The sequence below is a fragment of the Mirounga angustirostris genome, unplaced genomic scaffold (genome assembly GCF_029215605.1).
Source record: "Mirounga angustirostris isolate CCGP_5_RB_7025 unplaced genomic scaffold, mMirAng1.0.hap1 SCAF_1, whole genome shotgun sequence".
Taxonomy (NCBI): domain Eukaryota; kingdom Metazoa; phylum Chordata; class Mammalia; order Carnivora; family Phocidae; genus Mirounga; species Mirounga angustirostris.
Window position 1 is genome coordinate 160,438,608 of NW_026991709.1, and position 27,151 is coordinate 160,465,758.

Consider the following 27,151-nt stretch of genomic DNA (forward strand, 5'->3'; position numbering starts at 1 on the left):
TCTTGTGTCCCAGTGCAGTGTCTTGGTGAGTGGACATGCTAGGATGCTTTAACAGAGGCCTCCAAACAGTATGAATAACCTAGTTTATTTCTCCCACAGGTGATGGTGGGGGTCAGCGGCCCAGGCTGGCACAGTGGTTTGAAGGTGTTCCCAAGCCCCTGGGGCTCCTCAGACCACCTCGCTCCTCAGCCACACAGGGGACAACTTAAAAAACCCTCTTACCCAGAGCAATCCTACTGTCTTTGGTTGTGGCTTCCCCAGTCCAGCCTGCCCAAGAACCTTGTTCTCCCAACAACAGGCTTATCTTCGTGGCTTTCCAAACCACAGAGCAAGTTCCCTGAGATGAACTTCTCACAATGAAACAGGGTTACTGCACACACGTTCTTGCCTGTTTTATTAAATATTACTTTTTTCCTTCTGTGGCTTTCCACATCCTTGACCTTTGGGCGAGTTATTTCACCATTCTGTGCCTCAGTTTCTTCATCTGTAAAATGGGGATAACCATTGTTCACCTCCTAGGGTTGTTACAAGGATTAAATGATCATAAAGCTCTTAGAATTGAACCCAACAGACAGGAGGTGCTCTTTAAATAATAATCAGCATTACTAACTCTTTTGAAGATCTTAACCTCCCCATGAAGTAGGTGAGAAGGCATCACCTCATTTTCAGATGCATAAATGACGGACTAAAGAGCTAAAGCAACTTGCCCAAGGCCATGGTGCTGACAGGTTGGCCTAGTCTAGGTTTAATCCAGATCTGCACCTCAGCTCACCTCATGAAAAAACTGGGGTGATGACAGCAACCCCTCCTAGGATTTGGTTGCGAGAATCCAATGCCATCATGCAATCAAGTGACAGGCACTTGGAGGGCACTGTTCAAACGTCTGTGCCCTTCCCCTTCACGGTGGCCCACTCTGTCACGCGCACGGGCGCTCTCACGGAGCCACCAGGGATCCCAGCTACCCTGCTCCTGGCAGCCCTCGGGGTCAGCTGCTTGTTTGGCTGCAGGGGACAGCTGGGCCAACAGAGGGGCCCATTGTCTCTGTATTCTGGGGCTCTATTGTTGGAGCTTAGTCCCCGGGTCCAGCCCCAAGGCACTCCCAGCTGTCGCTAGGGCGTGTCTTGATCGGGGTGGGAGGGACAGGGAGCAAGCACGGATACCCGGCTGTACCCCTAAGATTGGATCTCCAGCGCGGCTCACTGACGAGGAAACTGAGGCTCAGAGAGCCCAAATGACGTGTGGGGAGTTTGTCTCACCTTGGGGTCGCCAAAGATGGGGCGGGGAGGGCACGCGTGTGGCCTCAAGTCGGAGAGGTCATGGATTTCTTTAGGTCACAGATTGCAGGGCCAGAGCACCCCCATCCCATTTTACTCGTGGAAACGGAGGCCCCAGAGCGGGGACGCTTGCCCAAGGTCACACAGCGCGTCTGCCGCAGAGTCCGCCGGGAACCCAGGCATCCCTAAGTCCCAGCCTTGGGCGAGAGCAGGAGCGCGGGTCGACTGGGGGCGGGGCGATTCCGCACGTTCCAAACCTCTGTGGCGCGCCTTGATAAAAACTCGCGCGGCCCTCCCCTTAGGGGGCGTGGCTTTCCGAGCCAGGGGATTCCACTGGGCATTTGTCTGCGGAAGGCGGGACTTCGTGCTTGATGGCAGTTGGAGGCGTGGCCTCCTAACCGCGGGCGCGCTCACTGCGGGACTTCATCCCTCTGTGACGCAGGCGCGGGCGCGGGCGGGGCGGAGTCGAGACTGCCGGAGCTCCGCCCCCAGCGGAGGAGGCCGAGGCCGGGGGCGTGTCCTGGGCGGGGCCGTGCCCCGCCCCGCCCGGTCGCGGAGCAGTGGCCAGCGCAGGGAGGGCCCGGCCCCGGGATGTGAGTGAGGCAGGGGTGGGGGCGCGGGGTGGGGCGCCAATCCAAGCCCCCGGGGTTCCCAGGGGTCCCCGTGGGCGGGAGCACTAGTGCGCGGGCTACCCGGCGGGCTCGTCAGGTGCGTGCCCAGGTACCGCGGGCAGGGGCCGCTCAGGCCGAGTGAGCCCAGGCCGGCCCCGCGCCACTTCTCTGCGGTCCGAGGTGCGGTCCACGGGGCTCCGACCTGGGCGAGGGCCGGCGACGTGCGCGGGTCTGACGTCTGTCTTATCCCGGGCTCCACCAGCTGTGCGGAGGCCCCTCACAGTGGCAGCCGCTGAAGCCAGGTTTCTGGTCCCGATGCGGCGGCGGCTGCAGAGGTGTAATGGGGTGGGGAGGGGGCTCAGCTGCGCGGCAAGGCTGAGGTGATCTCCATCCCTGGCTGCGGGTTGGGCCACAGCCTGCGTGAACCCCGACCTGCTGTTTCTGGGAACGGTCACCCCCACCCCCAGCTCTCAGGGATAGGGAGCTTTCTGTGCTCAGCTGTTTGGACGCATTATCTCAAGATAGCCACATATTTTACAGTTAAGGAAACATACAGCTGTTTAGCGTGATTGTTATAATGTGGAAGTGAGATGCTGAGGCCTTGCAGCCAGATGCACCTTGGTGAACATCGGGTGCTGCACAGATCTGCAGTGTGACCTTGGGCAGGCCTGGTTCCCTCTCCAAGCCTCTGTTGGGATGGTGGTGCCTACTTCCAGGGCTCCGGTGAGGTTTGGGTTGGATAGTGCAGGGAAAGGGCCAATGCTCAGTAAGGAGCTGCTTTCACGACTGTTGTTACTGATATTAAGTGGCCCTTTTCCTGCGGCTGAGGGAGCTAGTGGTACTGGGTCGGGATTGTGTGGTCAGTCCAAGTGGGGTGGTAGGGAGGAGGAGGCTGCTTTCCACACTGAGACTGCCCCTCCCTGTGTGTCTGTCCCTGGGCACACGGAAGGCCACACGCAACTCAACTGTACCAGCATGTGCCGGAGACACGCTGGCCCATCGTGTATTCACCACGCTACAACATAACCTTCATGGGCCTGGAGAAACTGCACCCCTTTGACGCGGGAAAATGGGGCAAAGTGATCAGCTTCCTAAAAGGTATGGAAGGCCCTATGAGACCCTACATCTCTTTCTTCCAACCCACCTCCCCGACCCCAGCCCCCGGCCCCTGCCTGTGTCTTCCCTGACACAAGCCACAGTCTCCTACCTCCAGGCTCAGCCCTCAGACTGCCTTCCACCATGCTGGCAAAGGGGCTTTGCAACACAGATTTCTGAGCATGCTATGTCCCTGTCTCAAACCTTCAGTGCTCCCCTTCGCTGTGGGCTTAAGTCCTGGCTCTGTCCATGGAGGCCAGTAGAAGGGGAGCTGATTAAGGATGGACACAGGGAAGCTGAAGTTTAGAGGAATCCAGTATCCGTCCCCCACAAACTCGGAGAGTCCAAGAGGTAGAGAGCCTTTGCTCCAACCCTACTGATTACAGGTGGAGGAAATTGGAGCCCAGAAAGGTTAGGGAATATGCTCAAAGTCACACAGCTACTAAGGGGCAGAGTGGGGTCTGGAACTCAGAGCTCTAGGCTCCCAGCTTTCACAGCTGTTCCGCTGAGAACGGTGGGCTCTGCAGTGTGGTTTCAACTTTGGCTTGTGATCCAGGGGTCTGGTTTAGGTGGGAAATTCAGGCATCACAGTAGGCTAGTGGGAGAATATTCTCCCTTTCCCCTGCATTAGGGGTTCTTTAATTGACAGAAGTAGGGAATATTACCTGGCATAGGATGAGGCATGGTGTATCTTTAAATCACACAATCCTGATGACGCCATGGAGAAAGTTTCACTATGGGGCTAGCCTGTCTTTAATACCGAAGCCCATCTCCCCTTTTAACAAATCTAGAGCAAGCCGCAGGCTCTGCATGTTGCAGAAAATAGAATCAAATTACAGATTAATAACAGTTTGTTTCTATCATATATGTTTTCTATTTTTGGTTAACTTCTATTTGTGGCAACCACTACTGATTTTCCATTTACAATTGTGACCAGAGTGAGTATTGAAAACTATTAAGTAGAAAAGAGTCCAAGCGGGGTGCCAGGACGGTGAGAAACCCAGCGAGGTGGGTGGGGCCAGCCTGCTGGTCACCTTACAGGTCTCTTGCCTTCTTGACTATGGTCCTTCATGCTCTGTTTCCAGCAGACCTGGCCTGAGTCACTCCCCCCCTTGCCCTTTCTTGGGATCCTGTGTTACCCAGCAGCTCAACATAGGGTTCCTTGTCTCCCTCATCTCTGAGCTGACAGTCTTCCTGAGTTCTCTCCTTTCTCCTCTGAGGATGTGGGTGGAAAGGAGGCAGGGACCACTTGGTGAGGGGCCTTGGGTGCTGCCAAGAAAAGAGCTGGCCCTTTGCCCGAAGGCAGTGGGGAGCCATGGAATGTTATTAGGGGGAAAGGGGAGAGTAGAGAGTGCCTTCTGTATGTGGAGCTGTATGTGGGAAATGTATGGGACTTATTGGCTTCTATGGGTTACACATTAACAGTTTTCCTTAGATTCTGACCTTGTCCCTTTGATTTCCCTAGAGCCCAGAGCAGGATGGTCCTATTCTCACTGTGCCCTAGAGCACTTCCTGCTCTTGGCTTCAGTGTCTTTTTTTTGCAAAACAGAGCAAATCTTGTCTGGTGGATGTGAGGGCTGATAAAATACTGCAGTGTTTCCCAAACATCAATTATTTGCAAACTGCTCTTGGGACCTTGCCATACCACCTGCTCCGTTATTTACTTCATATATATTTTTTTAACTGACTTAGCCTCTGCTTTAAAAAAAAACTTAAACTTGTTTTAAAAGGAAACATTATATCATCTAAATGGGAAAAGGCAGTTTCACTTGCCACAAATAGAAGGTCATGGTTAAAAAAATAAATGCAGGAAAACTTAATTCACTTCAGGCTGCTTACTGTTGCCTGGAAGTCTGCGAGCCTGCTACTTTTTGGGTTAAAAAAGGGAGATGAGCAAGGGTTTAGGCAGGCCTTAAAGAGAGGCCACACCGTACTGAGCCTCCCATGGTGTCACCAGAAGGTGCAGGGAGAACCCAGAAGAGCTTTTCTCACTTGAGTCAACATTATTGATCTGTGTGCCACCTGCCTCTGAAAGCCATCCCGTCACACCTGAGCTCACCTCTCGGCTGTCAGTGGTTTGGGAAACACAAGGATCACTGCGTGCCCAATGTCTGACGCCCTCGGGCCCTGGGGCCTGGCATTGTCCACCCTGGCCCAGGAGGCGACCTGTTCTCAGAAGCCAGCGGTTGCCCGCCTCCTACTGGGGCAGGGTTAGCAGAGGCTAAGTCTGCAGCCTACTGGAGGAGTGGTCTGGAGCTGGGTCTGCCTTTGGGTCATCAGGGAAGCAGGGTGCCCACTTTGTGGTTTCAGAAGAGAAGCTTCTATCAGATGGCATGCTGGTGGAGGCGCGGGAGGCTTCGGATGAGGACCTGCTGGTGGTGCACACAAGACGCTATCTCAACGAGCTGAAGGTACAGGGCCTGGGGCCTGGGAGGCTGCTGACCAGGAGGGGTGGCCAGAGCAGGGGCAGCTCAGCCTGAGGAAACACAGCCTAAAGGGGCTCCATTCCTGCCCCTCGTGCGGCTGGGGGGGGGGGCATGAGAGTCTGTGGTCCCCAACAGAAAGAGACAGGTGTCATAAAAAGGCAGATACCAGGGATAGGCTAGGCTGCTCCAGGGGCTAGTGAGCTCCCTGTCCCTGGGTGTATGGAAGCAGGGATGTCCATTTGGTGGGGCTTGAACCTTTCTAGGTGTTTTGGGCCTCTACCTTAGTGCCTTTCAATCTATGTTCTTTATTTTTATTTTTTTAAAAAGATTTTATTTATTCATTTGACAGAGAGGAAGAGAGAGAGAGAGGCAGGCAGAGGGAGAGGGAGAAGAAGACTCCCCACTGAGCAGGGAGCCCGATGCAGGACTCGATCCCAGGACTCCGGGATCATGACCCGAGCCAAAGGCAGACACTTAACTGACTAAGCCACCCAGGTGCCCCTCAATATGTGTTCTATGAACAAGCCTCAGAGACCCTTGCTGACATGCTGCGTGAGGGCCCCCCAGCCCCTTGTCCTAGCCAACCAAAGCTATCCCATTTAGGTCTATTTTTATATTTGGCTGAAGTTTAAGATTCTGTATTAAGAACTTCTACTGCTAAAGATGTGTTGAAAACTGTTGGGCCAAAACTAATTTGAAACTCCCCAGGGCCAAGCAAAGAATATAAACAAGTTGTCAGACAGATGTATGGGGGCCAACTGGGGAGCTTCTGCCCCTTCCCAAGTGGGTGGCTTGCTACTCAGCTCCACCATGGGCCCAGTGTGGCTAGGGACCTGCCTTTCAAAGAGCAGTTTGAAATTCAGATTAGTAAGTGGCAGTCCCTGGTTTCTTAAAGTGGCAACTCATTTCAAGATTTTCAATCCCACCTGCAGACCAAAGCAGGCCTATAGGCCACCTGCTTGTGACTTCTTTCTGGAAGAGCTCACAAACACTCATCTGTGCTTGAGGGTCCGAGACCCCTCTGTGGGGTGCTCCCCTAGAGAGGAAGCTAGGCTGGGGGGGTTGCATCAGAACCTGGTGCTGCCAGCCCACCCTGGTGGGGGCACGGTCATGGATGCCATAGGTTCTCTGCCAACAGTGTGGGAGCCCAGACCGCTGACCCCCAGCTCATCTTAGACTCAGCGCCATGGCAGATGCCAGAGGTCACCAAACCCTCCCCCACCCACTCACCTGTATAGGTGGAAAGCCTAGGCCCAGAAAGAGGCTGCACCTGCTCAAGGTCACCCAGGAAATCCAACAGCCCTCAGGGAGACCCCAGGCTGGACATCCAGTCAGTCTTCCCAGTTCCTGGTCACAGCTACCCGCCCTCCTCCCGACTCTGGCCCGAGCTGTGAGAATTCTAGATGGAGTTGTGGCATTGTCAGCTCATGAAAGATTACCAGGAAGAGGTTGAAACCTGGTTCCTGGGAGAGAGAGGTGTGTGAGGCCTTGGCAGGAAGCCCAGTCCTTGGCTGCCCTGGTTTCCTGGGGCAGACATGCGTGGTCACAGTCCACAGCCCAGGAGCTGGGCCAGGAAGACATGCCTGCCAGAGTCCAGAGGGTGAGGGTGGGGAGCAGGGACAGATGGCAGTGGGGCAGGGCAGGGAGAGACCAGAACAGAGGGAGGCCAGGGTGGATTGCATGTGAATGTGCCAGGATAAGGCTGGGGGTAGGGTGGAATAGGCTCCAGGACCCCACCTATTTGAGGAGCCTTCAGGAGAACCATGCAGGGCTCACTCTGTGCTTGGCCTTGGGCCCTCAAAAGCCTAAAGGCAGCTTACTGTGTGATAAATAATAATAATAAAAAGTGTTAACAGGTAGAGACCCAAGTAGAAAATTGAGGTCAAGGGCAGGAGGAGAATTCAGATATGCCAACTGAGAGGATTAACCAAGATGCTATGATTGAGCTCATGTATTTGGCTTGGAGCTCCCTGGCAGCAAGAGCAAAAGGAGAAACATGATGATTTCCATAGCACCTACTAAGGTGAAGTACTCAGTCATTCAACACATCTATATCAAATACTGACTGTGAACTGGGTACAAAATGAAAAATAAGCAAGTTTCCCTGCTCGCATGGATTTACATTTTGTTGTGGAAGACTGACAGTAAAGAAGTAACCACACGAGCATTTCACAAAGCACAAAGGGCTGTGAAGGAAAGAAAACAGAGGGTAGCTGAGTGAAGGGTGGAGGGTGGCTGGGTGGTCTGGGAGGGCCTCACAGAGGTGAGGTTTGAGCTGAGACAAAAGAATAAGGAGTAGGTGACACTCTTGTGGAGCTTTGAAGGGAGAATGTTCCAGAACCACATGCCAGGAGGGGGAGGGGACTTTGCCTCCTAAAGGGGAGAAGGGTGCTTGAGGTGGCATGATGTGGTCAGGGAGGCTAGCAGCACCAGCCACACTGGGTCTTGCAAGCTGTGGGAGGAGTTTGGATTTTGTACCAGGTACCATGGGAGAGTGTCATGGTGTGAGGTGCCCTTGATGAGCACGTGGGACCCATGCCCATTTCAGGCATTTTGACATTTAGGGGCTGTGGCTCAGGAACATCCCCCTTGCCCGCACTCATCCCCTGCTCTCTCCGCACCCCCCATCTGCAATGTTCCTTTTCTTTTCTCTCTCTGTTGCGGGCACCTGGAACAGTGCCCTGGAGAGTCCCTGCAGGTTTCCTTGGCTGTTGTGTGTGTGCTGTGAGACGTCACCCTCTCCCCTGGCCCGCCTCACTCTGTCCCCCACCCATGTTCCAGGGCTCATGCCTGCCCTGTCCTGGGGCGGCCTTTGATGCTTAATCATTCAAGCATTGACCGAGATGCAGTAGCCTGATGTTTGCCAGGTGATGTCTGTTCAGGGAAAGAAATTTTTATTGAGCACCTACTGTGTGCAAGGCCCAGAGTTGGCCCCATTGAGGGTGGTGGTTGGATTGGGCCAGTGCCAGGTTTGTGCCTTCTGCTAATCCCAGTGATAGTTTGCCTGCGGTGTGGGGTAGCGTGATGCCGATCTGATATCTTGACCTTGTGCAGTGCCTGGGATACGTTTATCCAGCAGGTATTTTTTTTTTTTAATCCAGTAAGTATTTAATGAACACTGTGCTGTGTTCCAGGGAAGACAGGCTAGAACAAAAGAGATGGAGTCCCTCTCCTTAGGGAGCTGGTATTTCGGTCGGCGGAGTCAGCCAATAGACGTGATAATCCAGTCAATGATAGGCTGTGTTACGAGGCACTCAGTGCGGTGGGCAAAAGTACAGGAGGAAAGGGGGTGGTGGGGACTGCGGTTTGAAATAGGGAGGTTAAGGAGGGGCTTACTGACATGTGATCATGGACTGAGGGTAGTGAGGGAGTTAGCTATGTGGGCATGTGGAGGGAGGGCATTCCAAGTAGAAGGATCAGCAAGTGCAAAGGCCCTGGGGCAGGAGTATCTCCAGTGTATTCTGAAACAGTATTTGCCACTGGATCGGAGGAAATGGGGGTGGGGAGGAGACTGGCAAGAGATGGGGTCAGAAGACGATCAGGGGCCAGACCACACAAGGCCCTTTGTACCGCTGTGGCCTTGCTCTGAGGGAGGTGGGAGCCAAGGAATGTTTTAGGCAGAGGGAGATGATCTGATCTAGGTTTTAGCAGGGTTGCTTGGCAGCTGTAATGAGATGAGGCTGTCAAGACAAAAGCAGGGAGATCAGTGAGGAAGGAGGTTGCTACAGTAATCTGGTGAGAGGCCCTGGGCTCTCAGACTAGGCTAGAAGCAGCAGCTATGGATTTTGGTAGGATTTGCAGTTTGTTATGAAGTTGAAACAATAGAATTTTCTGTTGTTCACATTGGGTATGAGGCATGCAAGAGAAAGCAAAGCCAAGGACGCCTGAGCCTCAGAAAGTCTGAGCGCCTCTTGGGCCTAGTCACTGACCTCACAGCACTCAGAGTAGCACTGGGGAGGGAGACAGACCTTTGGGCGGGGGGTGAAGTCTCAGAGAGTGTCTGGAGAAATGGCCCCCACACCCACCCCCTCTGCCTCTCATTTTTCTCTCTCTAATCTCTTCTTCCCTGAGGGGACTCTTGTCTCCTTTTTTTCTTATTTATGGTAAAATTCAGATAGCATAACCAGTAACCATTTTAAAGTGTAAAATTCAGTGGCATTTAGTACATTTGCAATGTGGCGCAAACATCACCTCTATTTAGTTCCAAAACATTTTCCTCACTCCAAAAGGAAACCCTGAACCCACGAAGCAGTTGCTCTCCATTCCGCCCTCTCCTCTGCCCCTGGTGACCAACCACCCGCCTGTGTTCTAACTCTATGGACTTGCCTTTTCTGTGTGTCTCCTATGCATGGAAACATACAGTATGTGACCTTTGGCTTGTGGCTTCTTTCACCAAGCCCAAGCGTGGAGTTTTCAAGAATCATCCATCCTGTGGCATGTACCTGCACTTTATTCCTTATTATGGCTGAATAATATTCCAGGGTGTGGATAGACAACATTTTATTTATTCATTCATCAGTTAATGGGCATTTAAGTTGCTTCTGGCTTTTAGCTTTTGTGTGTAGTGTTGCTATGAATGTGCATATATGAATATTTGTCTGAGTACCTGTTTTCAGTTATTTTGCTTATATATCTAGGCCTGGAATGGCTGGTCATAGGGTAATTCCGGTTAACTTTTTGAGGAAACACTAAAATGATTCCCATAGCAACTGCACATTTTATATATCCCTAACCACTGTGCAAAAGTTCCAATTTCTCTACATTCTCACCTACACTTGTTGTTTTCTGGTTTGTTTTTGTTTTTGATCATGGCTAACTTAGTGGTGTGAAATGGTATCTCATTGTGGTTGTAACTTGCATTTTCCCTAATGGTTAATAACACTGAGCATCTTTCCATCTGCTTATTGGCCATCTTTATATCCTCTTTGACGAGGTATCTGCTCAAGTCACTGGCCCTTGTTAAAAATTTGGGTTGTTTATCTTTTTGTTGTGGAGTTTTAAGAGTTCTTCGTAGGTTCTCAATATTATATGGTTTGCAAATAATATCTCTTCCCATTCTGTAGATCGTATTTTCTTTCTCTTGATACTGTCCTTGGATGCACAAAATTTTTAAATTTTGCTAGACTTCAGTTTGTCTATTTCATCTTTTGTTGCTTGTGCTTTTGGTGTCACATGTAAGACTCAATTGCCAAATCCAAGGTCATGAAGATTGACCCATATGTTTTCTTCTAAGAGTTTCAGTCTGTGTTTAGGTCTTCTGTCCATTTTGAGTTAATTCTTGTATATGGTGTGAGGTAAGGGCTCAACTTCGGTCTTTTGCATGTGGCTCTCCAGTTTTCCTAGCACCATTTATTAAAGATACTGTACTTTCCCCACTGACTAGTCTTTGTAACCTTGTAGAAAATCAACTGACAAGAGATGGATGGGTTTATTTCTGGACTCTCTATCCTATTCAGTTGATGCATATGTCTGTCCTATGCCATTGCCACATTGTTTTGATGACCGAAGATTTGTAGTAACTATTGAATTGGGAATTGCAAGTCCTCCAACTTTGTTCTTCAAGTTTTTTTTTTTAGGTCCCTTGAGATTCCCTATGAATTATAGGATCTGCAAAAAGGCCATTGGGATTTTTTTTTTTTAAGATTTTATTTATTTATTTATTAGAGAGCGAGCGAGAGAGAAACAGTATGAGAGAGGAGAGGGTCAGAGGGAGAAGCAGGCTCCCCGCTGAGCCAGGAGCCCGATGTGGGACTCGATCCCAGGACCCTGGGATCATGACCTGAGCCAAAGGCAGTCGCTTAACCAACTGAGCCACCCAGGCGCCCAGGCCATTGGGATTTTGATAGGGATTGTGTTGGATCTGTAGATGAGTTTAGAGAGTATTGCCATCTTTATAATATTAGGTCTTGCAACTCATGAACATGGATATTTTTTCATTTCTTTAGATCTTTAAGTTCTTTCAGCAGTGTTTTGTAGTTTTTAGGGTAACTGCACCTCCTTAAATTTAAAATTAAATTTATTCCCAAGTATTTTGTTATTTTCGATGCTATTGTAAATGGAATTACTTTTTAAAAAAATACTTTATTTATTTATTTGAGAGGGAGATTGAGCACAAGCAGGGGGAAGGGCAGAGGGACAAGCAGACTCCCTGCTGAGTGAGGAGCATGAAGTGGGGCTTGATCCCAGGACCACAGATCATGACCTGAGCTGAAGTCAGATCCTTAACCAACTGACCCATCCAGGCACCCCTAAATGGAATTACTTTTTAAATTTCATTTTTGGATTATTTATTGCTAAGGTATTGAAATACAACTGATTTTTGTGTGTTGATCTTGTATCCTGCCACTTGGCTGAATTCACTTCTTCAGTTTAATAGGTGTGTGTGTGTTGTCTTTAGGATCTTCTGTAGCTAACATCATGTCATCTGTGAATAGAGATAGTTTTACTTCTTGCTTTCCAATTTTTCTTTCCTAATTGCTCTGGCTGGAACTTCTAGTGTGAGGTTGAATAGAAGTGGCAAAAACAGGCATCCCTGCCTTGTTCCTGATCGTAGGTGGAAGGTTTTCCATTTTTTAGTACTGTGTATCTTGTTAGCTTTGAGATTGTGTGTGTGTGTGTGTGTATGTGCATGTGTGTATGATAAATGCCCTCTACCAGGTTGAGGGAGTTCTTTTCTATTCCTAGTTTGTTGATTGACTTTTCATGAAAGGGTGTTGGATTTTGGCAAAGGCTTCTTCTTCAACAACTGAACTGATCATGTGGATTTTTTCCCTCTTCTCCTTTTGCTCCCACTTTCACTGATGGAAAGTTCTGACCCAAACCAAGCAGTTGGGACTCCAAATGGGGTAGCAACCATCTCTTCCCCTGAGAGCAATTCTTGGTTTGGATTTCTGAGGGTAGAGGGTCCACCTGAGAAAATCAGGCAGCTAGAGAATAGAGTCTTGCAGAGCTGAGAGTATGGGGTGGGAGTGGGTCCCAGAGGTGTCGCCAACCTCAGGTATGTCCTGCTATCTGTGGGGTCCCCAAAAGGCTGGCTGGGCATGGAGGCCCTGATACCGGGCCAGGCTCCGAGATGGGGAAGCTTGCAGGCCATGCCTTTTGGTGGGCAATGGGCATTAGGCTGGGACAAACCTCCCTTGTTCTTGTCATTCATTCATTCATTCATTCATTCATTCATTCATTCATCACTTCAGGGGTCAAGTTCTCTAGAGCAGTGGTTCTGAAACTTGCTTAAGCATTGGAATCCACTGGAGGGCTTGTCATAACATGGATCACTGGGCCCACTCCCAGAGTTTCTGATTCAGGTCTGGGGAGGAGCCTGAGAATCTACATTTTTTTTTTAAAGATTTTATTTATTATTTATTTTAGAGAGAGAAAGTGTGCGCAAGCGGGGGGAGTGGCAGAGGGAGAGAGAGAATCTCAAGCAGACTCCCCGCTGAGCATGGAGTCTGACATGGGGCTCGATCTCATGACCCTGAGATCATGACCCGAGCTGAAATCTGGAGTCAAACACTTAACCCACTGAGCCACCCAGGCGCCCTGAGAATCTACATTCCTGACAAGTTCTTAAGTGCTGGTGCTGCTGGTTTAGGAACTACACTGGGAGACACACCCCCTAAAAGCCGAGCCTGCTGGGGATGGGGATGCAAGGGATTCCTGGAGGGCAAGCTTTGTTGTGAAACCTGTAAGAGAGGGTGGGACGAAGAGGATGGGGGAAGAAGCTGGGCACTCATGAGGGTTCAGCAGGAGCTTGGCCTCGCCTGACCCCAGGAGGGGCCCTACACTTGTGCTGGCTCAGGAACAGAGGGCTGGGCTGTTCTAGCCCCTTATGGGCCAGTCACTGTTTGGGGCTCTCTTGGGTGGCACAGGTGAGGTGGCCTCCTCCAGGGACTGTGCAGGTAGGGATCTGGGAGAGGATGGACAGCATGTGCTGTGAGCACCTACCATGTGCCAGGCGTCGCTCTCAGCATTGTCTGTATGGCAGGGATGAGCGTGGGCCTACCCTCCTAGCTCTGGCATCCTTCTGGAAGAGACTGATAACAACAGAGACATACTGTAATGTCAGGTAGAGATGGGTGCTGTGCGGAAAGATGAGGCAAGGGTGGGGGGTCAGAGGGAGGACCCAGGTGGGGGTACTTCAGATGGGAAGGCGAAGACAGGCCTGGTGGATGGGTCTAAGTCCTCATTTCAGGTCTGGTGGGGAAGACCTCCTGTTTCGTGGATGAGGAGACAGGAGGGAAGTAAAGGGCCGTGCCCAAATTCACCCAGCAGTGGCAGAACCCCGAGTTGGACCAGTTTGACTCTGAGGAGGATTGCTGAGCCCTGTCCCCACCCTACTGGCATCTAGCCCATCCCTCAATGCCCTTGCCTGGGACCAGACTCTCTGAGGGCCTGAGCTGCCAGCAGATCTGGGCGCTCTCATCTCAGCCTGCTGGGCCGCATGTCCCAGATAAAGTATCTGCCCTCCCTCTGTTGCCCTTCCCCACCCACCCCATCCTCCAGGGCCCAGCCACCAGCCTGCCCCGCCCCCTCGTTTGTTTTTCACCCTGGTCGCTGGTGGTTTTTCTAGAGCAGCACTGTCTAGTAGAACTTTCTGACATGCCAGAAATGTTCTAGAAGGGCTCTGTCCAGTAGCCACTAGCTACATGTGGCTATTAAGCACTTGAACTCTGGCGAGACTGAGAAACAAAATTCTAATTTTTTATTGAAGTATGGTTGATTTTTTTTAATTGAATTAACAAAATTCTCATTAAACATTTTTAAAATCAATTTAAAGGTATGCCCAAGTTAGCCACATGTGGCTGGTGGCCATTGGACTGAATGGCATGAGCCTAGATCCTCAGGAGGCGGCCCTGCTGCCCCGCACAGAAATCACTGTTGGGCCGGGAGAAGTCTAGTACCATCTCTCTAGGCCGGAAGTGGAGACACATTGGCAGACATTGCACCTTCTCCCAGGGGAACTGATCCCCTTGGCCAAATCCCAGACGTGCTTCTGGTGACTTTATGCCTGGCGCATGTAAAATTCACCCTCTGGCCTACGAGGTTCCCGGTGTGTCCCGGATGACTGCCGCTCTTCGAAGGTCTGTACGGGTTCTGTAAAAAGTCAAGCCAGCCGACGGAGGTTTGTGGCCAGAAAGTTTGGGAAACGGGGTGAAGCAAAGTTAAACAGGATTCTTCACTGCACAATTTAGAGCTTTTAACATGCCAGAGTGTGTTGTGAATTTCCAAGGGGTGGACAATAGAAGCAATGTTTCTTAAACTTACTCGACATGGAACCCTTTCCTGATGGGAGTGCTGAGCTGGACAGGTGCTGTGGAACGTAGTTTAAAAAATGCCCTTCTCATGGTTTAGTGTCCCTAGCGGACCCCTCAGGAGGCCAGGATAAGGTTTCGTTTTCTTTCCATCCTTATTCCCCGCTAGCTTGCTGAGGGAGAGAGAGGGAGGCAGGGACTTAACGTGTCCCCTCAGTGGCTCATTTGTTTTTATAATGTTTATTCATAGGAAACAGTGGCCCCGTGCCTCCCATGCATCAGGCCTGTGCCGGGCAGTGGGATTGGCACACTCAGCAGGCAGAGCCGGCCACCCTCCGCTCTCTGGGTCTGTCCCCCACCACACACACGCACACGCACACGCACACACACACGCACATACACACGTACATGGAGGGGTCTTGGAGCTTTCCAACCTTCCTGGTCTCAGCTCTAGCACCCCACCCTCTCCCAGGCCCTGAGGTGCCTCGATGTTGCAGCCAGAGGCTTGGGGCTTCAGGAAGGCTGGCTGGGCAGCTCTCCTTTCAGACCGCAAGTGGTCTGGGTTCCATGGGCCATGCTCACCAGCTCCTTCACTTGAGCGAGGCAGCAGAGCGAGCTTCCCCGGCCTTCAACTGTCCTCAGCCTTGGTGGCCTGGGAGGGGTGCCCATACAGCTGGTCAGTGCAGTTCAAGGCAGCCTGGGTGCCCAGCACACCTGGACTCTGACAAAACGTCTTCCCTGTTGGCCGGGGTGGCTGCAGTGGCCCGTAAGGTGGTTGACATGTGTCCTTTCCTGCCCTGACCTCGATGGCCACCCTCTGGCTAAGGGGCCTGCCAGGACCTTCCCAGGCATGTGCCCTTTCTGTCTCACCCCATCCTTGGCCTCTCCTTTTCCCTCTTTGCTGACTCCTCCCCATCACTGAACATGCTCAGGCATCTCCTGCCCTAAATCTCCTCTCCTGGTGGGAGAACCCAGTGGCCATGCTCCCTGTTCTCAACACCTCTCTTTGCTTATTCTTTCCTGAAACTTCTCTGCCTGGCTTCCTGAGCGCCATACCTCTGCCCACCCCCCAACCTGTCCCAGGACAGCCCTCGATTGACCGAGTGGACTATACTTCTGGGCCTGGCCCTTGCATCCTTGCATCCTTGCATCCTTGCATCCTTGCATCCTTGCATCCTTGGCCCCTCCGTCTGCCCATCCCCCTTGTGCTATCTGCTAACTGTTCCCCTCTCCCGGACCTCATTGTCTCTCGCTTCCTCCCTGGGGCAGCTGCTGCTTCTATTCAAGTTCCCCTAATTGGTCCTCCTGCTGCAGCCAGAACGGCTTGAGAAAGCATCATCTGATGACTCCCCGCTGCTCTGACGAGGCTGTCTGAGAACATTCTCTGGCAGCCTAGGCCCTACTCGACAGGCACAGCCCTGTCACAGCCGCACCCAACCTCTCAGGAGCCTGGACTCACTTTCCGTCTGCCAAGCAGTTGTCTTTTCACCTTTATCCTGACATCTGGGCAACTCCTGTTCATCTTCAGTCTCAGCTTCAAGGTCACTGCTTCCAGAAAGCCTCTCTGTTCCCACCTAGGCACAGACCATGTTCTCCTTTGAAGGCTTTGTCGCATATAAGCGCCTCCCCGCTAGGCTGCGCATCCCGTCAGAGAACAGGACTAGCCCCCACCTTGGAGCCTGCTGCCCAGCAGGCACTTAGTAAATCTTTACAGAGTGCCCTGGGCCCCTCTGAGGCTCTGCCTGGGGTCAGTGGAGAGCAGGGAGTGTGGATCCAGGTATATTCTCAGCCAGGCAGGAGATGGTTCAGGATCTGGGTGCATGGACGTTTGCCCAGGGGCCAGGGGAGGGTCATAGGGAAGGCTGTGTCCTGATCTTGGTGCAAATGCCTTTTGGGTACCCTTAGACCCTCCTGCCTCAGTAGCTGAGCTGAGGGCCTGATACCCCTTTTGAAGGTAGGTCTGATTCCCAGTGCGGGAAGAGGTCATGCTGGGCCAGGGGAGCAGGAGACCTGGGCTTCCTGTCCTGGCTCTGCCAGTGACTCACTGTGTGACCTTGGAAAGAAAGATCTTCCCAGGTCAGGGCCTCAGTGTCCCCCCTTTAGTGCAGTGGTTGGGCTGGGCCTGTGCCGGGTCTGCAGCTGGTCACTGGTAGTCCTCTGCAGCTCTTGTTCTGGGCACAAGAGGGCAGCCAAGGGCTTTGGAGCACCGAGGAATGTGGGCCAACCGCTTTAAGGAATCTGCTCTTTACTGAGCCCAGCGCTGGGGGGGCGGGGGAAGGGGGCTCTCATTTCTGACCAAAGGAACTGCGCTAGGCTGGAAGCTCACCCAGGGCACCTTGAAACTGGCATGACAAGGAATCTGATTTCCCAACTGCCGCCTCCGAGCTCTGGGCACGGCAGTGGGAGGCCAATGGCCTGCGTCTCTTTCCACAGTGGTCCTTTGCTGTTGCGACCATCACAGAGATCCCCCCTGTCATCTTCCTCCCCAACTTCCTTGTGCAGAGGAAGGTGCTGAAGCCCCTCCGGACCCAGACGGGAGGAACCATCATGGTAGGTGGGGAGGCAGGCGGAAGCAACTGCTGGGCTCCGGACCCCCGCGCCTCTGGGCTTTTGCTCACCCTGGGCTCTCCATCTGGAATACACTCCGCCCACTTTGTAGTTGAACAAAATCCTGAATGTTCCTCAAGGCACAGCAACAACGACTCTTTCTCCCGAAGGCTTTCCCACGTGCTCCAGGACATTGAATTCCTTGTTCCTCCCCGCCATTGACCTCCTATTAGAGTTACCGTATTTGCTGGTATATAAGATATATCTCCATTCCCCAGAGAGTATATCCTCAAACTATGGCTTCAGTGTACTCAATTCAAAATGGAAAACCAAACCCCCATGACTTCAGTGATGGGCGATGCTCCCCTCACCCTGCATCATGGGTGGGGCAGTAAAGAACACTTGCAGCAAAATTAGGTTGCGTATCCCATATGTAGTTGTCTTTAAAATTAGCCACAGGCTGCCGAGTTAATTGGAGGTAGAGGCATGTTGCAGTTTTAAATGTAGGATGAGCTAATCCAGAGCTGGATCAAGACCTAATGATCCCGATAGTTTTCTTTTTAGCTCTGCAAATTTGTACCTTGTTTTGTTTGTTTGTTTATTGGAATATGACTGCCCACCCCCAAACAATGATTTCCTACAGGATTTTGGTATTCAGTCTGCCATACTTCCATGGGCAAAAAACTGTCTATTTTCCCTTTGAAAGCCCCATTAAGATCATTGTCAGCTCACCTGTGATCATAACTACTTAACTCTGATTTCTTCCAGTTTCTTGGCAAAATTGCAAAGGGGCTTATGCACCGCACATCTCATATGCCAGCCAATCTGGTACTTGCTTCCAAGACTGAGTCTGAGTTTGCTGGAGGATGGGTGCCTCCTGAACCCTACCTCATAGGTCAGCCCTACCTCAGAGCTGGCTGGACGTGGTGTTTATGGAATGAATGAGTGAAGCTGTGAATGAGTGAGTGAGGGAATCGGTTGCCTGTGCCTCTCACCCTGTGCTTGTCTCCAAAGGCAGGGAAGCTGGCCATGGAGCGAGGCTGGGCCATCAATGTGGGTGAGTGCCCTGGCCAGCCTGGCCTGCTGGGTCCTGGGGGCTGGGAGGGCCAGGAGGAACCTGAGGGCAACCTGAAGAGTTGAGAGGCTCTGGTGCCTTATTAAGTGGGATGGGCGAGGGTATGCAGCCATCTGGTGTCTGGAAGGGACCAACCCGTGCCTCCATCTGGGGTGGGATCCTTATCTAAAGGAGTTCCCCAGTTGGCTCTCCAGCTCTGCCTTTGCATACTTCCAGTGACAAGGAGCTCACTCCCTCTGCAAAAGCCTTCACCATCCCCTGGGCAGCCCTGGGTGGGGCTAAAACCTGCAGCATTTCAGAGTCTTTCCTGAAAAACTCCATCAGCCTCCTGGGGCCCAGGACAGTCTACAGGGCCTTGGTCACGTGATGGATAGACAGGCCCGAGGTCAATACCACGGCCTTCTCAGGGACCTGAGGGCCAGCACTCTGCAGTCCCCTGGACTCTCCTGCAAGATTGGCTCATGGGAGGGCTGCACACATCTTCCTTGTCTCGTCCTCATCTGTCCCTCTTTGAGGTGCAGCACTTCACAGTTAGCAAAGCTCTTTATGGTCTGGCCTCTCATTTGAGCTGGGGACTGTTGTTGTCAGTCCCATTGTATCGATGAAGAAATAGGTGTGGGGAGAGGCCTGGTGGCTTGCTCAGAGTCCCAGAGCAGAGAACCCCTACCTTTGGCTGTGAGCTCTGCAAGGCTAGGGGCTGGGGCTCTTCCATCTTGGTATCGCCAGGTAGCCAGCATTAGGCCTGGCATAACCGTGATGTTATGCTATACTGCTAAGTGGATGATTGAAGGAGACATGCCCTGTGTGTCTACAGCAGGGTCCTCACAAAGACCCAGGGAGGCCCTTCCCACATGGAAGATGTTATGACCTGGTAGAGGTTAAGAGCCCTGGTCCTGATCCAGCCTGGATTTGAATCCTGGTTCTGCATGGCAGTCTGCTGTGTGATCCCAGGCAAGGTGCTGGTTTTCTGTGTGCCTTAGTTTCTTCATTTGTAAAATGGAGGTGATGGTAACAGTGTCCCCATTTGGGGCTGTAGGGAGGTTTCAGTGAGCTCTGTGCCCAGTTAGGAGTTCACGATTGGCTATTATCTCATTGTTAAGATCCATTGACAGCCTGTTGGCATGAAAAGAGGCCAGTCCTTTGTAGCGGTGGGCCCTGGATTCGACCTGCTGGGTGGGGCCCTGAAACTCAGGTCCTTGTAGGGGTTGCAGGGCAGTGGGCTCTCAGAGTGGGGGAGAGGTGGGAGCCAGACCCTGGTGTCCAGGGCCTCCCATTGCCACGGGTGGCCATGACCAGCAGAAGGTGCCCTTCCTGACCATTCCTTTCTACCACCTGCAGAATGTGGGTGGTCCTAGCATAAACGGGTCCCCCACAGCCTCACCACCCCTTTCTGGCATGGGAAGTCACATGGAGGCAGGCCTGGGCCCTATAGAGGCAAGGAACAACTTTTTGCCTTGGGAAAGATGAGCTCCTGGCCCCTGGGGGTTGTGATGGGCACTGGGGGCTGACTTGTCAGGACAGCGCGAGAGGTTTCTTGCTCCGGACAGGGATGGCGGTGATGGCAGAGCTGTCTCCTGACTCGGGGATGGCGACGTGCTCAGGTGCTCGGTTCACTTTGCCAACCTGGAGTTCCAGGAGCCTGTCCCTGGGAGCTGAGCAGGCACAGGGTGAGGGCCGGAGCCGGGGGGGGTGACCACACCGCGTCTGCCCTCCCACAGGTGGCGGCTTCCACCACTGCTCCAGTGACCGGGGCGGCGGCTTCTGCGCCTATGCGGACATCACACTGGCCATCAAGGTGCGCCGCGAGCACATGGGTCCTCGCTCCAGGAGCCCTCCCTGGAACACCCCCGCCACCCCCAATTGGGTGTTCTCCTCCACATTACAGAAAAGGGAACTGGATCCCAGGAGGGGAGGAAGCTGGCAGGTCGCACAGCCAGGCTGGGACTCCAACCCAGACCTGACACTTCCTCTTCTGCATTGTCTGTGCTGTGGGGGGGGGGGGGGGGGGACAGTGTGGCCTCAACAATGGTGGGGACTGGAGAGGGGCAGCCCATTTGTCCACAATATAGGGAGCGCATCGCTCTACCGGAGTGAGGAGGAGATGGGCATAATGATGGGGATGGCTGGTTCCGGCAGGCCCAGCCCTGCGCCAGCCTCCATTTGCCCTCCTCACCTCATTTACTCCTCCCCTGTACAGAGGAGGAGACCCCGGCCCAGAGAGGTGAGGGGCAGGGCGGGCACTGGCCTACACCTCTGCTGGGTTGCAGAGTTCCCTTTAAGCACCCTGTGCCTGGCCTGATTCTGGGTGTCAGGGTTGGGCTGGCATGGTCCCTGTTCTCACAGAGCACACAGACTAAATGGGGGCAGCGGGGCAAGCAGGTCAGCAGACCCTGCCATTCAGAGAGGGGGACACACGGGAGACCTTCCGAGAGGGTGAGGGAGGGGAAGGAAGGCTTCCCAGAGGAGGAGACATGAGAACTTGGCCTTGTAGGATAAGGCAGAGAATGCAGGATGAAGTTCCAGGCACAGCCTTGAGGGGAGGTTCCCTCTTTCAACCCCTATATATTCCCCTAGGAATCCTGGGCTGTCTCTGAGGGCTAGCCCGACTACCCTGCTCCTGACCTCCAGCCTGCCAGGGTACAGCACATGCTGCCTCCTCCAGGGAGCCTTCCCTGACCGTGCACACATGCTTCTCTCGAGCTGCACGGGCTTCTCCTGGGTGTGGGAATTCTTCTCCCGGTGGCCTGATTGCCCACAAGTGTGTCCAGCCTCCCACCTGACCCCTCCCCAACTAGGAATCCCCCAGGGGCTATGTCTTCTGGCCTGTGTGGGTCCTCACTGCCCCCTCCCTCCCCTGGCAGTTTCTGTTTGAGCGAGTGGAAGGCATCTCCAGAGCCACCATCGTTGATCTCGATGCCCATCAGGTGAGTACGCTGTGGGGGCTGTGGTCTCATGGCCCTGCCTCCCCAGGCCCCCATCAGCTCTGTCACACGGCCCCCCACTGTGGAGCTCCCTTCCCCCTGGGAACATTGCCAAGCGCCAGGCTGGGCCTCTGCCACCCCCACCCTGATCTGCTTCTCTCCTTGCTGCCCATCTTCTGCACCTTGGGCTGGAAGTGGAGGGTCTGTCTTTGTCCCTCTGCCCCGCTCAGCCCATCCTGGGCACTGGGTCCTCCTCATTGCTTCTGTCAAACCCAAGGGTGCTTCCTCCCTTCTGACTGCCCAACACACCAGGCTGAAGACTCTTCCTAAAGCCCAGTCTGGCCACGCCGCTCTCATGTTCTAAAGCCTGCTGTGGCTCCCCAGTGCTTCCTAGTCAGGTTGGGGTGCCACCCCCTGCAGATAGCTGAAAACTATTGTGGACCTGCCCCTCAGACAAATGCTCGCACGCATGATTTCAGGGTTGCTGGGGCCCGAGGCCACTACTTAAGAACTCACTGCCTGGGGGTGAAGCAGCAGAATGCAGGGCCTCCTCCTCAGGACTCCAAATATAGGGCTGGCTCCTCTGGTCAGACAGGGCGGGACATGCAGTGGGCTCTCGAGGACCCCTCCCACACCCCTGCTGTTGTGTCTTTGTGCTAGTGGGTGCCTTGCTTGGGGGGGGTTCCTGTGACACTGAACTCCGGTACCAAGTCACACCTGCACAACCCTTCCCAGTTTACCTTTCCCATTCCTGACCCCCGCTGATCCTGCCACAGACCAGAGAGGGTGGCAGGGCTAGAATTCCTTTTTCAGTCCGTGGAGAAGATACTCAGAGGGTTGGGCCTCACTCAAGGTCACACCAGAAGACCATGGGGCTGGGATTTGAGGTTGAATTCCAGCTCTGCCACTTAACAGCCAAGAGACCCTCTGCCTCCAAGGGCCAACTGAGCTGCCCAGGCACGTGGGCCATTTCCTGGGGTGTGTGCGGGGGTCCTGTCTTTGCTGAGGGTGCCCGTGTGCAAGCAGCTTTCATGTCCTCCCCACAGGGCAATGGGCATGAACGGGACTTCATGGGTGACAAGCGCGTGTACATCATGGACGTCTACAACCGCCACATCTACCCCGGGGACCGCTTTGCCAAGCGTAAGCTGCCCCCTCTTCCTCAGCCTTAAGTGCACTCATACTTGGATGGAGCTCTCTGTCCTGAGTGTTCCCTACATGCTGGGTTCTGCAGAAGTCACTTCAGTTATCCTCAGCATCCCTGGGAGGTGGGGATTGCTCCCATTTTATAGACATGCAAACTGAGAATTAACTCACTTGACCCATCCAAGATCACATAAACCTGTCCAATAAACAACACGTGTGGGTCCTTACATTAGGGAAATCACCAGAAGAAGAAAAATAGAACCCCTCCTGCGTATGCATTTGTCTGGTAGAAAACAGGGAATGACAAAAAAGAAACGAGAGGAAAAATAGGATAAAGAGAAAATTCAAAATAAGATGGCAGAAACCAAGTCAAATATAATGGTTGTTAAAATAAATGCAAGTGGCTTAAACTTACCAATCAAAAGGCAGAGACTCCCAGATGAATTTTGAAAACACAGCACCCTGGCCACTTTGCAAATAGGGGACATTTATGCAGTAAGGGGACATTTATGCCAATGGATCTACTGAGGGTAATTCAGTCCCAGGTGTGGCTCAGGGGCCCGGTTTCTGAATGGAGACTAGAAGGTGCTGGATTTGGGCCTGAGGGCACAGCAGGTGTCCACATTTCCAGGTGGAGGCTCAAGGAGGCAATGAGATCAGATGTCACCCACATGGGTCTCTAAATCCCTAGGGCAGAGTGTTTTAGCTGCAGTCCTTTCTCTCCCTTGGTCCCCCTTGCAGTTCTTGGTGCTCTTTAGCTTCATTTTGGGTGGAATGAGGCAGAGCAGTGCTGGCATCAGACTGTTTCCAGTCCTGCCTGGGGCACTGACAGGGACCCAGGCAACTTTGACCTTCCTGAGCCTATTTCCCTTCTTTGCACGTCGGGACTCTTCCTGTCTCCCCCACAGAGGCCATCAGGCGGAAGGTGGAGCTGGAGTGGGGCACGGAAGACGATGAGTACCTGGATAAAGTGGGGCGGAACCTCCAGAAGGCCCTCCAGGAGCACCCACCTGACGTGGTGGTGTACAACGCAGGGACCGACATCCTGGAAGGGGACCGCCTTGGGGGGCTGTCCATCAGCCCACAGGTGCGTCCAGCCCCTGGGGGGGGTGTGGGGTCCACGGGCAAGGCAGGCGGCACAGGTGCTTCTCCTGGTGTGGAGGAGGGGCCGGCCAGGACTTCCGAAGCTGCAAGGACCCCGGCCCTCCCCCATCCCTCTACAGGGCATCGTGAAGCGGGACGAACTGGTGTTTCGGATGGTCCGTGGCCGCCAGGTGCCCATCCTCATGGTGACCTCGGGAGGATACCAGAAGCGCACAGCCCGCATCATTGCTGACTCCATCCTTAATTTGTACAGCCTCGGGCTCATCGGGTCCGAGTGCCCCAGTGTCTCGGCACAGAACTCGGACACACCTCTGCTGCCGCCTGAGGTGTCCTGACCACGCCGCTGCCCTTCTGCTCTTCTGTGCGGCCCCCCGCCTGCCTTGGCCCCGCCCGCCCCTCACTGCTTCTCCTTTTCTAACCACAGGGGCGGCGGGGGGCGCAGCTGCCAGGAGGCGCTGAGGGGCAGGGGCCTGTCCCTGACTGGGCCGGCCTTGGGGGCAGCCCCTCCGCTCTCCCCATTGGGTGTCAGGGGGTCTCCAGGCCCCTCTGTGGGTGGGGGCGGAAGGCAGGGCCTGAGTCCCAGAAGACCTCACATGGGGTCACCGTCTGACCAGGCCCTGCAGAGGCAGGCAGTTTCGCAAGGAGGGAGGACGGCAGGTGAGGCTTTGGGGGCACAAGTCATGGGATTTGTTCCACCCTCTCCTCCTGATGTCAGGGAGGGCCCGAGGGGCCATGGGTGCCCATGTGGGTGGGGCTGAGAGCTGGGTGCTGCAGGTAAGCCTCTGCTGGGGTGGGCTCTGGATTCCCAGCCAGCAGGTAGGAGCCCTGGTCCTGGATGTGAGGGGTGGCAGGGAAGGGGTGCGAGTGGGTTTTCCCATCTGGTATTCCCCTTCAATAAAGCAAGGTCTGGACCTGCTTTCCTGAGGCTCCTCAGTGGCAATAAGGGGAGGGGAAGGCCTGAGGAGCCCCCAGTCCATGCTTCAGCCATGGTCTTGCCTGTTATGGAGAGTAGTAGGTTTTGGGGGAAGAATGCTTGGCTCAGTGATGGGCCTCAGCACTGGAGGCTTGAGGGGGCCGCCAACCCCAGTGGGGAGGGGACAGAGGAAGGTGAGGCCCAGAAGGGGACCTTGGGGATGGGGGCAGGTGGCCAAGCTGGGACCTGAGGCCCCAAGTAAGGACCGAGGTGCTGGTGGCCAGGCTGGAGTTCCTAGAGGGAGGGCAGAGGTAGGTTGTATGGGTAGGATCTAGGGTAGGGCCTTGAGTTAGGGGGACTGTAGCCTCCACTGGCCTCACCCAAAGTGCCCAGGCCCTGATTGTGCTTGGAGTCCAAGGTCCCAAGTGGGCCCTGACCTCTGGTCTTTGAAATGCCCCAGACCCTGACCTTGTCCTCAGCTCTAATCTGAAGGGGACTTCTGGGGTCCCCCAGGAGGCTGGGTGGGGGGGAGCATCCACCCCTCATTCCCTGGGTGTGTCTTAGACAGTGATCACAGGTGGGGGGGGTGGGGAGGGAAAGTGGGCCAGCTGAGGCATCCCTGTCCCCAATCAACCCCACCTGGAGGACTCATGTTCATTACCATATGGGGGTACTCTCACATTCTCCCTTGGTGCTCCCTCTGCTGGGGGGCGGGAGGAAGCGTTTCAGAATCATGAACTATCAAAAAGACTGACCTCCTGGACTAGACCTCGAGGCACTAACCACACCCTTGGACTCCCTCACCTGCCCCCCGCCCTTGCCATTGGTTTCTCTGCACCTGACTGAAGGTACCTAACATCCCCTCATTTCCACCTGGGGCCTGTGACCTCTGGGGGCAGGCAGTGGGCTTGCTTCATCACTGTTGAGCTTTTTGTTGAGAACCATAAAGGCTCTTCTTGATTGGACCGGCTGCTGTGTATTCTTGAGATGAAGCATCCTTACCTCCTAAGGATTAAAGGAAGTAAAGATTTAAAATTCACATAGCACGAGGCCTGACCTCAAGAGCTGCCCAATAAATGCTAGTATTTCATTTTGTTCTCAGAGTCCAATGAAGTAGGTCATTGTTCCCATTTTACAGATGAGACGACTGAGACTCAACAAGGCATTTGCCCCAGGCCATGCATGTGGTAGAGCCAGGTTTGAACCTAGCTCTGCCAGATACCTAAGTATATGTTCGCAGATGCCTCAGATTTGGCAAGAGTGAAGGAATGAGGTGGGGGTTGTTGCTCTCCAGACATAGGGGGGTCCAGGGTCTGGGAATGTGTCGGGAGGGGATGCAGGCGAGGCCGGGCTGTGCTGGCGGCTCTGCCCAGGGTGGGAGGGAGCTGGTGGGCCCCGGCAGGGCAGCAGGTGGGGTGGGGGTGGGGGTGGGGTCTTCCAGCCCTGGGCTGTGGTTGGAGCATGTGGATGGAGCACGGGGATGGGCTGGGCTGGGGCAGGGGGGTCCAGGCAGGTGGAGAGTAGAGCCTGTCCTCAGCCTGGTAGAGTGACCAGGGCATCCCCAGTGTTAGTGGCACAGCCTGGGTGGGAAGCAGGGTGGCCCCCAAGTGTTCATGCCAGGGACAAGGACGGCAGGTGAAGATATTGGGCAGGGGTGGGCAGGGGTCCAGTTCAGCCTTGTGCTGGGCGTAAGGAGGGGGATGAAGGCCGACAAGGGCCAGGCCCTGTTCCAGGCTCTCGGCAGGCAGGGATGAACGTCACAGCAGTCTGAGGTAAGAACTATTTTCATCTCCGTCCTATAGATGTAGACACAAGGCATACAGAGGGTTGGTTAGTTGCTTGAGGCCCACAGCTGGTGAGCAGAGGAACAGGATTTGAACCAAGGCTCCAGAATTATAAGCTCTTTCCTCATCTGTAGGATGGGGCCTTTGAGGGTCCTCACCTAAAGGCGGTTCCAGGAATAAATGCCGTAATACATGGAATGCATTTAGGGTGCCATGTGGCATCTTCTTAGCCCCCAGTAAATGTCAGTCATGATGATGACCATTCTCCTATAGGTCAGCTTAAGAATCAAGGACAGTTGAGGTGAAGCGTTCAGGATCTGTTCTTAAGATCTGTGTGGTTTGCTGTTTGCACCTAAGTTATAAAAGCCCAAGGAACATGCCGGGCTCTGTGAGGTGCTGAGGGTCTGGCACAGCAGCCCAGGGTGAGAGTGGGGACAGGCTGGGGACAGACACATGCTACGGGGAGAACTTGGGGAGCAGGCAAGCTTGGGAACACACTGCCCAGTGGGAGCCCACCGTGAGCAGCCCTGATGCCTGGCAGGTGTGAGATTTCTGCAGAAGACTCCATGCAGAGCCTCCTGGAGATCTGGAGCACGAACATCTGACGGGGGGCAGAGCAGCCCTTCCCACCCCGGTGCACAGGGGCGTGGGCAGACCTTGGAGCCTGAGCCCGCTGCATGGGAGCCCTGCTCTACCTGGGCCTCAGTGTGGGGCCTTGGGCCAGTGACTTAGCCTCTCTGAGCCTCCTTCCTCAGCTGTCCTGGTGAGTCACGGTCCTGAGCCCACAGGGCTGGAGCACATGTGTGTGGGGGTGACACTGGCGGCGCCTCAGAGCCTCAGAGCCACCCTCCCCGCTCCTCCCTGGAGACCCTGGTGCCATGCCTGGCTGGTGGGCCAGCTGAGGCCTGGGGAGAAGAGGTTTCATCTGCCCGAGCTACAGCTCTGTTCTCCACCGGGGCTAGCTGGGGGGAGCTCAGACAGGCATCGGAAACAGCAGTGCCCAG

General features: G+C 53.9%; 1 protein-coding gene and 1 long non-coding RNA gene across 2 annotated transcripts; one reads left to right on the forward strand and one right to left on the reverse strand.

Moving 5' to 3' along the window:
- Positions 1-377: 377 nt before the first annotated feature.
- LOC135362286 (uncharacterized) lies at positions 378-1,507 on the reverse strand. The gene is made up of 2 exons (XR_010406804.1): positions 1,257-1,507; positions 378-515 (listed from the first exon to the last, which is right to left on the reverse strand). It is a non-coding gene; the product is annotated as an uncharacterized LOC135362286 (long non-coding RNA).
- Positions 1,508-1,743: 236 nt separating this feature from the next.
- On the forward strand, positions 1,744-25,429 carry HDAC11 (histone deacetylase 11). Its single transcript, XM_045904257.3, has 10 exons — positions 1,744-1,867; positions 2,835-2,983; positions 5,291-5,391; positions 17,091-17,207; positions 18,219-18,261; positions 19,998-20,074; positions 21,141-21,203; positions 22,247-22,343; positions 23,255-23,433; positions 23,570-25,429. Coding segments are annotated over exons 1-10 (1,044 nt in total). The 5' UTR covers positions 1,744-1,865; the 3' UTR covers positions 23,786-25,429.
- The last annotated feature ends 1,722 nt before the right edge of the window (positions 25,430-27,151 follow it).